Source organism: Phasianus colchicus, chromosome 9 (genome assembly GCF_987193195.1).
Source record: "Phasianus colchicus chromosome 9, bPhaCol1.hap1.1, whole genome shotgun sequence".
NCBI lineage: Eukaryota > Metazoa > Chordata > Aves > Galliformes > Phasianidae > Phasianus > Phasianus colchicus.
This window is the reverse complement of record NC_143444.1, coordinates 3,041,419-3,057,427: the sequence shown is the minus strand read 5'-3', so window position 1 is coordinate 3,057,427 and position 16,009 is coordinate 3,041,419. Positions and strand designations below refer to the sequence as shown.

Sequence of the window (16,009 nt, the reverse complement as noted above, 5' to 3'; positions counted from 1 at the left end):
GCGACGCCGGCCCGCGTCACAGAGCCCCGGCGGGCTCCGCAGCGCACTGCGGCAGCCCTCCGCGCCCGCCTGGGCAGCCGGCTGCCCGGGGCTCGGCGTCGTCCTGACGACGGCGGGCCACTGGCGGCACGTCGCGGCAGCGTGTGGGGCACGGAGCGCTGCAGGCAGGGGCCGCTGCAGGCTCTCCCTGGGACGGTGGGCCTGGATACGGCGGGGCACGCAGTGCTGCCGGCCTCCGTGCTGCTTCGTGGCCGTCTGCGCTGGGCAGGCCCTCCCTGGGATGGCTTGCACGCCCTCGCTCTCTGCACTTGCTGGCACCAGCGACACACGGATCCATTGCCCCGTGCTCTGAGCCCAGCACTCAGCCAGGAGAGAATAAAGACAACACTGAATCAGAATTCTACATCTACAGGACTGGGTTTGTCATCTCCAGGAGCTGCCTGGTGTTTGCAGCTTCGTGCCTCTCCTCTCGCTGTCCCCTGATGCAGCTGCAGGTGCAAACCCTGCGCAGAACTGGGAGCACATTCCTGATGACAGCTGGCATCCGGCGGCGAGCCGCTGCGTGTGGTGCGGCTGCGGAACCTGAGGGGGACAGAGAGCTGTAGGCAAGGGGCAGAGGCGAGGCCCTGCCTGCTCTGTACATGGGTTTTCCCTGGGAAAATGAGCCTGCATATGGCAGGGCGCACACCGCTGCTGGCCTCCGTGCCAGTTGGTGGGACATTTGAGCTGGGCAGGCCCTCCCTGGGATGGCTTTCTGTCTGGGGACGTCCCTAGGCCATCCTCCGGTGCCTCTCTGAAGCACCTGGGGCTCTGTGCAGGTCCTCTGTCCTCTGCAGAAACCTTGGCAGCATGTGGTCTGGCAGCGGTTGCTATGGGAGACAGATAGCAATAGGCAAGGGGCAGGGTGGGCACCAGGCAAGGACCTGCGTGCTCCCCTAGCACAGCTTTTCCCTGGGAGGGAAAGCTGTCCTGGGCACAGCAGAATGGTGCGCATGGAGTGCTGCCAGCCTCCGAGCTGCTCACAGGGCTGATCAGGCTCAGCAGGCTCTCCATTTGGGGACATATCTGGGACATCTTCTGATGTCTCTCTGATACGACTGGAGTTCTGTGCACCTCCTCTGGCCTCTGCGGAAACCTGTGAGGGGAGAGCAAAACCAGCCCTGTAGGTTCCTTGCCAGCAATACTCCAAGTTCCAGGTTATCTTCTCCTGGTTTGTCAATCATGCCCCTCACATGAAGGTAAGCCGGGGTAACCCCGGATGTCCATCTTTCTGCATGGAGCTGGATGGAAAGAAGACAGTACCAGGCATCTCCCCACAGTGCACACTCCAGTACAGCTCCTGTCTTTGCCTTCATTTCACACTTGGTCCTGACCACATGGACTTCCCTCACCTTGTGCTTGAAATTGACTGTACTTTCTGCTCCTTTGCATGCAGATGAATGTCCCTCAGGTCTGGGTCCTGCAGCCACAGGGGAAGCTGAAGGCATGGTCTTCATCTCACCATATGAAGAACCAGAAATGCTTGGTGGCACACTGGCTGCCTCAGCAGCTTCTTCCTCATGGCTGTCTTCCCATTCTTCTTCCACACCCTCCACAGTATCAGGGCAAAAACAGGAGAGTGTGGGCGTGCTCTCAGCCATCACTGCAGTGTTCCTGGTATCCATATCCAGCATGCCGTGATCAGTGCTGGCATCGCTGGCAGCACTGTCAATGGTCTCTTACTGTGTGTACTTAATTCTAATATCCTGGCTTTGGGAAGCACAAGATGCAGGGAAGTGGCCATCCACCCTCGATGTCATGTTGCAGAGGTCCAGCATGCCCCAAGCAGTGTCGGCAGCACTGGCCCCGTCATCTGCTGCTTGGAGCACGAGAAGCCTGGGCGTGCCCACACTGTATGGCTCAGACACGTTCCTTACAGTGGACTACAGGCATCTGGAGGCCAAGACTGCCCCTTCAGCAAAAGCTGCCCCAAATGTTTCAGAATTGATTACTGCCCTACAGGAACAGGCTCATCCCTTTCTGGCTGCCATTGATGCCTAAGACAGCTGTTTTATGGTCCCCTTGAAGAAGGTGGAGGACAATCAATTTTGCATTTACTTGGAGGGAGTGCAATGCACAGTCACCTGATTACCCCAGGGGTACAGACACTCGCCCACTCTGGCGCTTGGAGCATAGGCACAGAAGCTGGAGAAGCTCACGTTGGACCACGGTGTCCGGATTTATCTGTATACTGATGATATCCTCATAAGGGGGAATGATGATGTCAATGTAGGGAATACCCAAGCCTTTGCAGTGAGACACCTGAGGAGCCCTGATCCAGCTGGGACACTCCTGGTCTCCTCTAGGTAGGTGTCTGGCCGTGCCACCCACCACCATGGAATTTCCCTGGGAGGACTGGCCTGGATATGGCAGCGCATGGAACGCTGTCAGCCTCCATGCCACTTGGTGGGCCATCTGAGCTTGACAGGTCCCTCCCTGGGATTGTTTTCTGTCTGGGGATGTACCTGGGCCATCCTCCGGTGCATCTCTGAAGCACACGGAGCTCTGTGCACGTTCTTCAGCCTCTGCAGAAACCTGTGTGAAGAGAACAAAACCACACACCTGTATGCCACTGGCTGGTGATGGTGTGGGTGCCAGGGGTCCAGGGGAGGGATCCCCTTTCCAGGCCCCTTTGATTGAAGGCAAGGCAGGAATAACAGAGGGGCTGTCCACCCTAATGCATGGAGCTGGTTGGAAAGGAGACAGCATCTCCAGGCATCTCCCCACAGCGCACACTCCAGGCACCACTCCTGCCTCTGCCTCCAATTCATGCCTGGTGCTGACCTTGCTCACCTCATGCTGAGGGCCCACATCTTCTGCTCCCTCACATGCTGACACATGCTCCTCAGTCATGGGATCTGCAGCTACAGATGAAGCTGAAGAAATGGCCTCCACCTCACCAGATGGCTCATCGGATGTGCTGGATGTGATGCTGACTGCCTCTGATGCAGCATCTTCCTCAGAGTCACATCCCCAGTCTTCCTCCACATTCTCCAGTGTTGAAGGGCAAGGACAGGAGGGCGGGTGCATGCCCTCATCTCTCACTGCATTGTCTCTGGCATCCAGCGTGCCCTCAGCAGTGCTGGCAGCACTGTCGCTGTCATCACTGGACTCTTCCAGTATAACTGGCAGTCTAACAGTCCACTTTCTGGAGTCACCAGAGTCAAGAAACCAGTTACCAGCCCGGGATGTCGTGGGCCAGATACCTGGCATGCCCTGACGAGCGCCAACATTATTGAATGCGTCACCTCTTGCCTGGAGCCTTCGCTGCCTGGGGCTTCTCACATTCCTTGGCCAGGAAATATTCCAGTGTGACAACATCTGCTCGTTTCTGTCCTCCTCACGAATTCTCCGCATTGCTGGGATCATAGGAGAGTACCCAGAGGGCTCCCTGTTGATCTCGCTGGGATCTGGCAGTCTCCGTGCTTCTCCCAGACCTTGTCCGGAGGATTCAGGCATGGCCATAGCTGATTCTTCTCTTTCTCCTCCCTTGGACATTGGCAAGGGGAGCGATACTGCATCAGTCTCCTCTGCAGAGCTTGCAGCCTCGGAAGAATCTGAGCTTTCTGCATCTTCCAGCACTGATACAGGTAAAGGCTCAAGGTGCCCTGCAGGCCCTGGCTCAGCATCCAGAAGAGATGGTGAACACACAGCGTGTACCTCATCAGATGGGGCAAGAGATGCAACTTGCAGGGTGCCAGATGACTGTCCTGCCGTTTCTATCTCTGCAGCCTCTTCCAACTCTAGCTGCGAGTCCTGGACTATAACACCTCTGGCTGAGGAATCATCAGAAGCAGAAAACTGGCCCTCAGCCCTCGATGTCACACTGCAGACGCTCAGCGTGCCCTGAGCACTGTCAGCTGCACTGGCACTGTCTTCTGTTGCTTGGGGCCTTAGCAGCAGGGGCACGCTCATGCTATTTGGCCAGGAGATGTTCCAGTGTGGCAGCATCTGGTCCTTCTTCGCCTCATCCCGGATTCTCTGGATTGCTGGGTGAACTGGAGGATATCCATATGCCTCCCCGTAGACCTCTCTGGGATCTTGCAACCTCTGTTCTTCTCCCAGAGACTGGTTGGAGAATTCAGGCATGGTGGTAGCCGTTTCTTCTTCTTCTCCCTCGCATGCTCTCCAGAAAAAAGGTGCTGCATTGGCCTCCTCTGGAAAGTATTCAGCCTTGGAAGAAGTTGAGTGTTCCCCATCTTCAGGACCTGTTACAGCCAAAGCCTCAAGGTGTCCTCCAGGCCCAGGGTCCGCAGCCAGAAGAGAAGCCGAAGGCATGCTGCCTGCCTCATCAGGTGAGGCAAGAGATGCGCTCCACAGTTTGCCAGGTGAACATCCTGCGGATTCCCTCTCAGCAGTCTCTTCTAATTCTTGCAGCTCAACCTGCACTCCAGCATCCCTGGTTCGGGAACCACCAGAGGCAGGAATCTGAGCCTCAGCCCTCGATGTCGCGGAGCGTACGCCCAGGTTTCCCTGAGCAGTGTTGGCAGCACTGGGCCTGGGCACGCTCACAGAGTTTGCCCACCGTGTGTTGCAACTGGACAACATCTGCGGTGTGTGCTGAGGTCTCGGGGCAAGTACTGGGAGTCTGCTGCCTCTAATGCCACGTCCTCCTCGCCGAGCCGCTCTCCCGAGAGTATGTAGATTTTCCTATTTAAACTTACACATTCACTGTCTAAATGCAAAGACTGACTGTGAAATATCACTTTGTTTAATTACCCTAAGTTTGCACATTGACTAGTGAGGCAAACAAAATGAAGCATTCCAAAACTGTGCTTATCAGAATGTTAAAATATCTTTCAAATTAAGATGGCGTATGAGACTTGGCCTTTTGATCTTTGAAACTACTCACCACTTACAAAGAAAAGGAAGCTATAACTGGAAAAACGGGTTATTTCTTTATCAAGGAGTTTAGATCCTCAAAGAGGCACCAAGTAGAGCTTTTTAATTAAGCTTGCTAAACAAATGCCTAATCTTTCTGTGCGAGTATTTGTTTTGCAGTAAGCAGCCCTTTTTGCCCTTCTTAAACATTGATTCATATCAGAGGCACTGCAAACACTGTATTTTAAGAAGATCATTAAGCCTGATTATTAAGACTGGGAGCAACACACAGAGCCACAGCAATTGTTGTAGCTGTTCCCAGGCTTCTTTGGAGAATCCTCGTGGCTGCTCTGGGTGATAGCTTGCTCCTGGCTGGCTGGAAGAGACTACACCTTTTATCCACAGATGGTACTAGTGGGTCTCAAACCCTCATTCAGCAATCAGCTGGTGAAGAGACAGACAACCAGGCAAATGAGGGCAGCAAGGAAAGACAGTGTGCAGCCTTCAGCAGTGCTTGCAGCGTGGCCACAGGGACACAGCAACTCTGCTGAAAGCTACACAGCATGAAGATGTGCTACGTGTTGTGACCACCGTGGGCTGGAGAAACAGTATGCCTTTAGCACATAGTAGATTTTAACCCAGAAGCACATCCCAAGAGAGGATGTGGTTGACCAGATGTTGTTTGAAGGGTATTTGGGGTGGCCTCATCTCAGGGAGTTGTGCTGTGGTCAGAGTGCAGAGGGACCACGTGAAGAAGCTGTAGGAAGTGGCAATCGCTGAGGAAGACAAACAAGGGTATGAACAGTCCATTTAGATACCTCACCCTCTGTTTCAAGGGAAGAGGAAAGCAGGAGACATATGACAGGCCGGCCCCTACAGACCGTGGGCACCACACGGAGCAGATCTCCATTGCAGCCATGAAGCAGCCCATGGTAGGCGCGGCCTGCAGGAGGCCGCAGCCATGTTGTGCCCACAGGAGCAGCCCCGGGCCGGAGCTGCGGCCATGGAGAAGGGCCGCGGTGGGGCAGGAGGGCTGGGCCAGCTGCTGCTCTTGAAGAGGAGAGTGTGGTGTTGAAGCTCTGGGGAAGTGCTGCCCGTGGGGCAGTTTCTACAGGATGGACTCCGGGGTACGGAGCCACTTTAGAGTAGCGCTTGAAGAGCTGCAGTCTGTCAGAAGCCCGTGAGGGATTGGTTTAGAAAAGATGGCTGCCGTGAGAGGGACCCTGTGTGGTGCAACATCAGAGCTTTAGGGACCGACCATAGCCCCAGTTCCCTGCTCCACTTAAGGGGACGACTTGGAAGAGAATGAGTGAATGGGAAAATGTTTTTAGTTTGCTTCTAGTTCCTCAGTGCTCTAGTCTGCTATTAACAGACAGAAACTTACATTCGTCCCCTAACTTGAGTCTGTTTTGCACACGATGGTCCTTGGTGAGAGATCTCCCTGTCCTTATCTCAACTGAAGCTCTCCTTCATTGTATTTTCATCCCTGTTCCTTTAAGAAGGGAGAGTGAAAGAGCAGCATGGTGGAGTGCAGCCAGCCAGCCCCGTTAAGCATACACACGTCTCCTGAATAGCCATGGCACTAGAGTGAAAATCTTATTCAGTGTATAAATTGAGACCACCATGGCTGGTAGTTAAAATCCTGCCAGCACACTCTCTTGTGTTTTGGAAAAAAAGGCTGGTTTTTTTTTTCTCCTGGAAATTTGTTCAGATATATTACTTAAAAACTTATTTCATTTGAAACCTGCAATAGTTTCAGATGCCTATATTGGCATTTTTTCTATTAATAGGAAATATATTGTCACTGGACTATATAGGAAGTGGGAAATAGTGTCACTGGATTTTTGTCTTCTATAAAATGTAAATAGTAATTGTATATAAATGTAAATATATAATAGCATAATATGTGGAATAATGGAAATGTCTATAAAATGTAAATATTTATATGAAGATATAAATTTGGCAGCAAAGTAGACATGGCAGTAATTTTTTGAGAATTGTTTGCTCATACATCTACATAATACAACAAAAATGTTAGTGCTTGTATGACAGCAAATTTTAAGTCCAAATCTGGAAATTCACTTATTTGAAAAGATGGGATGGGGGAGAGAATCAGAAAAAAAATGATTTGGTTGAGATAAAAACTGTTTACTAAGGCAGAAAAATAAGAGAGAAATTACAGTAGTGCTAATAATACATGCATACGTATATATACTTACAAAACAAATGATTCACAAGCAATTATCATCTGCCAGTCTCTCCCAAAGCAGTGGCTGCCCATCTCAGTCAAACCCGTCAGTTTTGAGGTTTTTTTCACCATGTCATACGGTATGGATTACCCTTGTGGCCTGTTTCATTAGAAAATGAAAAGCATGATGCAGCTCCCTTACTAGGGGTTCTGAAGGAGCAGTTAAGGTATAAAGAAAATAGCGATACTGTCGCCCATAGTTTGCCTCAAGAAAAAATCTACCCTCTAGAAGGATTGAAAGAAATGAAGGCAAGGCTAGACAAATTAGAGGCCTCTCCAGCCCAGATGCACCCTTTGATAAAAACCGAATATGCATTCAATAACAGGGAGGATCTAGATCCTCAAATGAATGTTAAAGGAATTCCCTTCTCAGCCACTGAACTAGCAAAATTGAAAAAAGATTTCAGCCGCTCTCCAAAGGAGTCAGAAAATGAGTATGTATGGAGGGTTAGTCTCACTGGTGGAGACCAGATACAGCTAATGGAAAAGGAAGCGGGAGGTTACTGGGGACCAGGAGTATTTTTAACTACTGGCAACAATGGTGCTCCCTGGTCCTTAACACAGAGGGCTGCCTATTGGGCAGGTGGTCTCAATCCTCTAGAAAAGGGATACCCTCTTGCTATTACTGGAACAGTCGACCAGTTAGTAGAGAGCGTTCAAAAGGCTGCTTGTCTCCAAATGATGTATGATAGAAAGCTGCAGCCACACCACGAATCACCTATGATGATGCCTGTTGATCCTGAGAGAATGACTGCTTTAATTAGGGGGCTTCCAGAGTCATTGAAACCCATAGGCATACAACTGCAAGGAAAGATACAAGCTATGTGTCAGGGAGAGAGAACCCGGGCAGCGTTAGAAGGAACTGTAACATCTAACCATCTGCAGTCAGGGGACGTATGGGCGTGGAAGAAGGCTGTCCAAGAGTTAATCAACTATGGAAGAAAATATGGGTCAGTGATTTCTTCCGCCAGTAAATTTGAGCCAAGGGAAGTAAGACTTGCAGCGGTCAGCCTTGCCCCCAGGCCACCTAGCCCAAAGCTCAGTGGGACTGGAAGGGTTTCATTGTCAGTAAAAACAGATAGGCGGAATATTGATCATAAAGGTAATTGTCTCTGGACACTGGGCTGGCAAAAGGGTGTCCTGTGAGATCTGATGAATGGATTACCCACTGTCAGGTTAGAGAAATTAGTTAAGTGGTGGCCAGAACAAAAGCTCAAGACCTGGAAAGCAAAACCTGAGCAGCTATCCAATAAAAAACTGATGTCTTCGCCCCTCCCAAGTGACCGGGGTGGGGGCAGTGAAGGGTGGATGCATTAGAAAGCTTACCACAAAGGGAAACCAGATCCTCCATTTAACACCTTGTGTCTAAAGGCCTCACCACTCTTGCCAATTACCCCTGTGAGTCATGATCCAGAGGCTGATAAGCCAGGGAAACACTCTTATCTCCCTGGCCAGCCTGTGCGATTGACTCAGCTAACATGAGGCCAGTTCCCTAACCTTAACAGAATCCCTTACCAAATATCCTTGGAAGGCTAAAGACACCCCGAAAAAAGTAATATGAAATCAACACTTCCTCAATTGTTCCCTCATTTTTTAACCATATTTACAAAGCCCAAAAAGGGCAAGTTGGTTCTTGTTTTATTTTACAGAAGATCCCCGTGGGCACTTGACAGAAAGGCTAATTTTAAGGCTGATTTTAACCGTTTGTGTTTTGTGACAGAAATACTGAAGATTTGATCATGCTAGAATACTGAGTATACCTCTTAATTACATTTTTTTGGTTGCAATCATATTGTGTTTTGCATTGTTGTGAGTGTGGGTGGTGATTGATATCAGTCCTTGGATCTGTTAAATTTCACAACTGGGTTCAGAGTTCTTACAGGTCATCCTGGCTTACTGGTACTCCCTGCACAGTGATACCATTTCTTTTGACCCCTTCTTTCACCCCTTTTTTTCAAACTGATTATGATTTGCATGTGACTCCTCCACAGTGTTTCCAAATTCCTAACAAACTGGGAAATGAATCAAGAGGCCCATCTAATATCTGTTAGATGTGGGCACAAAAGAAATCTATCGTAAAGCCTTTTGCACTGATGCTTTTCAGTGTCACACCAGTCCAGGAGTTCCATCCAAAACATGGTTGTTGGAAAGTGTCTAAGTTTTGATAAGAGACGTGTATGTTTTTGGGATTACTCCTCTTGATGGTTTATACTGTGGACTATCCTGCACACACTATCCTGTGAAAAATTCTGTAGACTGTAGCAATACTTGAACTTGCCAAACTAAGATTTATATCTCTCAGCATTTGAATTGCTTTGGAAATGTTCAAGTGGAGAGTTCTCATGATACTAAATCATCTTAGAAAACATTACATGGCAAGTCCACATATTGTCAAATTGGACTAGATACGCTTTTGATGAATTCACTGAAGTGTAATATTGTATGGGTGTTCATAAACACCACAACCTCTACTGAAGAATTCCCATCTGGATCTTGGCTTACACTGGGAGTTCCTGGGTGGGGAAAGCAGCTGACACAAATAGCTCTATTTGTTTTACTTACTGATTTAATATTATTGGCTATTGTTAAAGGTATGGTTATTGCCAAATGTACAGTTGTCTCTTTTCACTTTCTAATTTTTATTCATTATGGAACGTTCGTGTCACCACTCCTGAAGAGTCACAGGTGGTGTCTGTGGCAAATTGAATGACTCTAATTGTTGTCTAAAAATGGAATGATAATGAAAAAGTTGCTAAACAAATTGCCCACGGGAGAAACGTATCCTTTTTCGTGTGCTGTTGCAACTCTTATGTTTGTTTGTTGTATGGCTCCATGTTTGATTCAACTTTTATACAAGGAGTTGTATCCTCCATGTACTTTGTAACCACTTCAACTGATGATGAACAAGTCCAACAAATCAGGGCAACCTCTGTAACCAAGCCCAAGAAATTCTTCATAACAACTGTAACATTTAACCCCCCTTCCCACTCCTCTTTTCCCTTATGCTTACTTTTTTTTTTTTTCTTACTTTCTTTTTTCTCTTTTCCTCACCACCATGGAGGGTCACTTATGCTTCATTTCAAGCAATCTTTGAGCCACGTGGTGGTGTGAGAATTCTTTGATTTTTTTTTTTTTTTTTTTTTGGCTCAAAGCTTGCTTCCTGAGGTATTTCTTGTGATAAGGCTGCCTTGTCTAGGAGATGAGTGATGGGTGTTGCTGTGTGGCAATCAACATCACTGTGTGGACAATTTTAGCTGTTTGCCTTTGGTAGGGAGTGCTCAGGACTGCTTACTGGTGGAAGATATAGCCTGTGACCAAATAACTCCAGCTTGCTATGAGACTGGGCGATGATACCATTGTATCCTGTGAAGGCAAGATACAAGTGGGCACCTCCCTGCTCCCTCTTATCTACTGGCAAGGCCCAGAAGAAAGGAACAAAAGGGGTTCTTTCTGAGATCCCAAAGCCAGAAGCTGCCACTCCAAAGAGAGCTGACTTTGGACTTATAAATAAGTTTGTACTACCACTGAAAAGTTGCCATCATCGCTGTAGTCACTGTCATCGCCAACAGAACAACAATGCTCGGCAACCCACCACTACTGAAGATCAGTGACTGAACTATCATGCTGGATCCATGGTGGTGACTATCTCCCTCTTGCTTCCTATAAAGACTCCTTTCTTCCAGGAAACATTCCAGGCCAGGCTTGATCCAGAGGCAGAAGAGACGGATGCAGAGGTAGGGAACCCAGTCCACCTTGGGGGGTGGAAACAAGGTTGGAAAAAGGTGATCTTTGAGATCCCATCAAACCCATCCCTAGAGGTGTTCAAGGCCAGATTGGATGGGGCCCTGGGCAATCTGGACTAGTATTAAATGGGGAGGTTGGTGGCCCTGCCTGTGGCAGGAGGATTGGAGATTCATGAACTGTGCAATCAAGGGATAATAGCATCTGCAAACTTTCCTTATAACTCTCCTGTATGGACAGTGTGGAAGTCTAACGGCAAATGGAGACCTAGAGTGGACTAAAGGCGTCTGGACTAAAGGACTGCCCCTTCAGCAAAAGCTGCCCCAAATGGGCCTTCTAGGTAGGTGTCTGGCCGTGCTCTCACCCCTACAGGCACAGCGGTGCTCTCCCACCAGGGCTGCCCCTTTCAGAGCCCCTCACCCCCTTCATCGCAGCCCACCTCACACACACACCGGCTCAGCCAGCTCACACTTTGCAAGTCACAAATCACTCTCCCTTGCACGCCCACGCTCTCTGCACTTGCTGCCACCACTGACACATGGATCCATTGCCCCGTGCTCTGAGCCCAGTAGTCGCACTCAGAGACCAACCATGCATGAGTGACAGATCAGACAGCACTCAGGCAGGATAGAATAAAGATGGCATTTAATCAGAATTCTATGTTGACAGGATGGAATCAGAATTCTGCATTGACAAGATGGAATCAGAATTCTACGTTGACAGGATGGAATCAGAATTCGACATTGACAAAATGGAATCAGAATTCTATGTAGACATGATGGAATCAGAATTCTATGTTGACAAGATGGAATCATAATTTGACACTGACAAGATGGAATTAGGCATCTCTGGGGTGCTGCCTGGTGTTTGCAGCCTCGTGCTTCTCCTCTTGCTGTCCCCTGATGCAGCTGCAGGTGCAAATCCTGCGCAGAGCCCGGAGCACATTCCTGATGACAGCTGGCATCCGGCGGCGAGCCGCTGCTGTCTTCATCTTACCAGCTGAGGAATGAGAAATGCTTGGTGGCACACTGACTGCCTCAGCAGCTTCTTCCTCACGGTTGTCCTCCCATTCTTCTTCCACACCCACCATGGTATCAGGGCAAAAACAGGAGGGCGTGGGCATGCTCTCAGCCATCACTGCAGTGTCCCTGGCATCCAGCATGCTGTGAGCGGTGCTGGCATCACTGGCAGCATCGTCAATGATCGCTTCCTCTGCATACTTAATTCCAATACCCCAGCTTTGGGAATCACAAGAGGCAGGAAAGTGGCCATCTGCCCTCGATGTAGTGGCGCAGATGTCCAGCATGCCCCAAGCAGTGTCGGCAGCATTGGCACCATCATCTGCTGCTTGGAGCACGAGAAGCCTGGGCATGCCCACACTGTATGGCTCAGACTTGTTCCCAGTAGACAACATCTGCTCCCTTCTTGCCTCGTCACGGATTCTCCGGATTGCTGGGTGAATTGGAGGACATCCATAGACCTTCCAGTACATCTCTCCGAGATCTTGCAGAATTGATGGTTCTCCTAGAGATTGACTGGAGGACTCAGGCATGGCCATAGCTGGTTCTTCTCCTTCTTCTCCCTCACTCAATGACAGGAAGAAGGGTGCTTCGCTGGCCACCTCCGGAGAGTGCGCTGCTGTGAAACAGTCCGAGTCTTCCACATCTTCAGGCACAGATATAGGCAATGGCTCAAGGTGTCCTCTAAGCCCAGCACCTACATCCAGAAGCGAAGCTGAACGTGATATTTCTGCCTCATCAGACTGGGCAAGACATGCATTCTGCAGGTCACCAGATGACTGTCCTGCAGTTCCTGTCTCAACAACCTCTTCCGAATCATGGTGTACATCCCACATTCCCGCATCCCAGGATAGGAGGTCCCCTGCCACAGGAATGGGGCCCTCCACCATCGATGTTGTGGTGCAGGTGTCCAGCATACTCTGAACAGTGTCAGTAGCACTGGCACTGTCATGTGCTGCTTGGGGTCTTAGCAGCCTGAGGATGCTCTCATTGCATGGGCAGGAGATGTTCCAGGTGGACAACATCTGCTCCTTCCTTGCCTCATCCTGAATTCTACGAATTGCTGGGAAAATTGGAGAATATCCATAAGTCTCCCTGTAGAGCTCTCTGGGATCTTGCAGTCTTGATGGTTCCCCCTTAGCTTGTTTGGACAATTCCAGCACAGGCATAGCTTCTTCTTCTCCCTCGGACACTGACAAGCGGAGAGATGCTGCATCAGCATTCTCTACAGAGCGTGCAGCCTCGGAAGAATCTGAGCTTTCTGCATCTTCCAGCACTGATGCAGGCAGAGGCTCAAGGTGTTCTACAGGCCCTGGATCAGCATCCAGAAGAGATGGTGAACACACTGTGTGTGCCTCATCCGACTGGGCAAGACATGCACTCTGCAGGTCACCAGATGACTGTCCTGCAGATTCTGTCTCAGCAGCCTCTTCCGAATCATGCTGTTCATCCTGCACGCCAGCATCCCCGGATATGAACTCTCCTGGTGCAGGAATGGGGCCCTCCACCATCGATGTTGTGGTGCAGGTCTCCAGCATACTCTCAACAGTGTCGGTAGCACTGGCACTGTCATGTGCTGCTTGGGGTCTCAGCAGCCTGAGCATGCTCTCGTTGCTTGGCCAGGAGATGTTCCAGGTGGACAACATCTGCTCCTTCCTCGCCTCATTCTGAATTCTATGAATTGCTGGGAAAATTGGAGAATATCCATAGGTCTCCCCGTAGATCTCTCTGGCATCTTGCAGTTTTGGTGTTTCTCCCAGAGGTTCTTTGGACAATTCCAGCACAGGCATAGCTATTTCTTCTTCTCCTCCCTTGCATGCTGACAGGAGTGGTGCTGCATTGACCTCCTCTGGACAGTGCGTGGTCTCGTTTTCTGCATTTTCAGGCACTGATGCAGGCAATGGCTCAAGCTGTCCTGCAGGCCCAAGACCAGCGCCCAGAAGAGAAGCTGAACACACTGTCTCTGCCTCATCAGACAGGGCAAGACATGCATTCTGCAGGTCACCAGATGACTGTCTTGCAGTTCCTGTCTCAACAATCTCTTCTAAATCATGCGGTTCATCCCGCACTCCAGCATCCCAGGAGGGGAGCTCCCCTGGTGCAGGAAAGAGGCCCTCCACCATCACTGTTGTGGTGCAGGTGTCCAGCATACCCTGAGCACTGTTGGTAGCACTGGCACTGGCATGTGCTGCTTGGGGTCTTAGCAGCCTGAGCATGCTCAGATTTGGCCAGGAGATGTTCCAGCTGGACAACATCTGCTCCCTCCTTGCCTCATCCCGAATTCTCCAGATTGCTGGGTGTACTGGAGAACATCTGTAGGCCACCTGGTTGACCCCTCTGGGATCTTGCAGTCTCAGTGCTGCTCCCAGAGCTTGTTTGAAGGCTTCAGGCATGGTGGTGGCAGTTACGTCTCTTTCTCCCCCCTCACACACTCTTGGGAACAGCACTGCATTATTGGCCTCCTCTGGAGAGTGTGCAGCCTTGGGAGAATCTAGGTTGCCTGCATCTTCAGGCACTAATGCAGGCAGGGGCTCCTTGTCTTGCTCTTTGCCGCCTGCCTGCCCTTCTGGGCCCTTCTGAGCTGCTCTGGAAGATGGTGTAGTGGCAGCACGAGTGTCTGTGCTGCCCTCCTGAGCATCTCTCCAAGCTGCGTGGACTTTCCCAGCCTTGGTGGTCAGTCCCTGGGCCGTTCCTGCTGGTGTTCTCAGGCTGCTGGTAGGTGCTTGGCGCCCTGGTACTGCCAGCTGCACTCCGGCTCTTGGGCTTGCGGCTGCAGCACAGCTCAGGGACACCACGTAGTTCTGTCTGGGTCTGGCACTGCGACGCCCGAGAACAGCTGAGACTTCCAGGGCTGCACCCCGGCTCTCAGCCCCTGCTGTCCCATCCTGGACATGCAAGGTTCCCGGAGGTCTCGGGGCAAGGACTGGGAGTCTGCTGCCCCTGATGCCCACGGCACGTGCTCTGCCACTTGGAGATGGTGTGGAAGAGGCTGCCGCTGGCAGAGCAGGCAGCTTGCAGACCCCAGAAGCTGCTGCTGCACGCCTGGGTGCTGCTGCCGGCAGCCCCGCCCGCCTTAAGCGAGGCAGCAAGGGTGGCTGAGGCTGTCTGCTTTGGCCACTGGCACCGCCGCCGGTCGCCGACTCCAGGAACTGCCGCCCGCCCGCCTGCAAGAGAAGCCGAGGAGAAAGGCCGAGTGAGCGCGGTCCTCGCCGCTCGCGCCGCACGCAGCACCGAGGGCAGCGCTCAGCCCGCGGGCGGCTGCCGCCCCGCTCCCCACAGCCGCACCGGCACAGGGCGGTCCCCACGCGGCGCGGGAAGACGTCCGGCCCCGCCTCCCTCGGGCTCCCTACCTGTGCGCGGCGGCTCCCGGAGGCCCGCGCGCTCTCCGGGCCGGGCAGCGGCGGCAGACGGACGCCGCGGAGGGACGAGCCCGGGCTCCGGCCGCCCGGCGGCACCACCTGCGGGGAGAAGGAGAACCGGGATGGAGGCGGCGAAGGCGCGGCCGGCGTCCCCCGCGGCGGCGACTTCGACGGCCGCCGGCGGCCCGGCCGAGCCCGAGCGCCTCCCTCCCCGGCCCGCACCTGTCGGCGGTCGCGCACGCGTGGCAGCCCCGCGTCGGGCTGGCGGTCGTCCTTCTTCTCCCGCTCCTCGCTCATCGCCGCGTCCTCGCGCAGACGCTCGGTCGCACGCACCCGGGGGAGCCGCGTCCTCCTCGCGGAGCCGCTCTCCCGAGAGTGAGCGGCACTCTCTCCGGGGGACTCCGGCCCCTCGCGGCGGCCCCGCGTCACAATGGCCTTGGGGCGCGACGCCGGCCCGCGTCACAGAGCCCCGGCGGGCTCCGCAGCGCACTGCGGCAGCCCTCCGCGCCCGCCTGGGCAGCCGGCTGCCCGGGGCTCGGCGTCGTCCTGACGACGGCGGGCCACTGGCGGCACGTCGCGGCAGCGTGTGGGGCACGGAGCGCTGCAGGCAGGGGCCGCTGCAGGCTCTCCCTGGGACGGTGGGCCTGGATACGGCGGGGCACGCAGTGCTGCCGGCCTCCGTGCTGCTTCGTGGCCGTCTGCGCTGGGCAGGCCCTCCCTGGGATGGCTTGCACGCCCTCGCTCTCTGCACTTGCTGGCACCAGCGACACACGGATCCATTG

General features: G+C 52.4%; 1 protein-coding gene across 1 annotated transcript; it reads right to left on the bottom strand.

The window, feature by feature from the left end:
* Positions 1–406: 406 nt before the first annotated feature.
* Positions 407–15,524, bottom strand: LOC149916742 (uncharacterized). The gene is made up of 6 exons (XM_090145764.1): positions 15,146–15,524; positions 11,846–13,060; positions 10,401–10,471; positions 2,833–4,689; positions 2,505–2,574; positions 407–582 (listed from the first exon to the last, which is right to left on the bottom strand). The coding sequence occupies exons 1-6, from the start codon at positions 15,522–15,524 to the stop codon at positions 407–409; spliced, it is 3,768 nt and encodes a 1,255-aa protein (XP_090001890.1).
* Between the last annotated feature and the right edge of the window lie 485 nt (positions 15,525–16,009).

Excerpts from the sequence above, each read along its gene's own strand:
- LOC149916742 (XM_090145764.1), bottom strand. The coding sequence starts at position 15,524 with ATGAGCGAGGAGCGGGAGAAGAAGGACGACCGCCAGCCCGACGCGGGG. Across the intron at positions 2,575-2,832 it reads ATGTGGGCCCTCAGCATGAG|GTTTCTGCAGAGGCTGAAGA; the intron begins GTGAGCAAGGTC and ends CTCTTCACACAG. Across the intron at positions 583-2,504 it reads TGCACCGGAGGATGGCCCAG|GTTCCGCAGCCGCACCACAC; the intron begins GTACATCCCCAG and ends TGTCCCCCTCAG.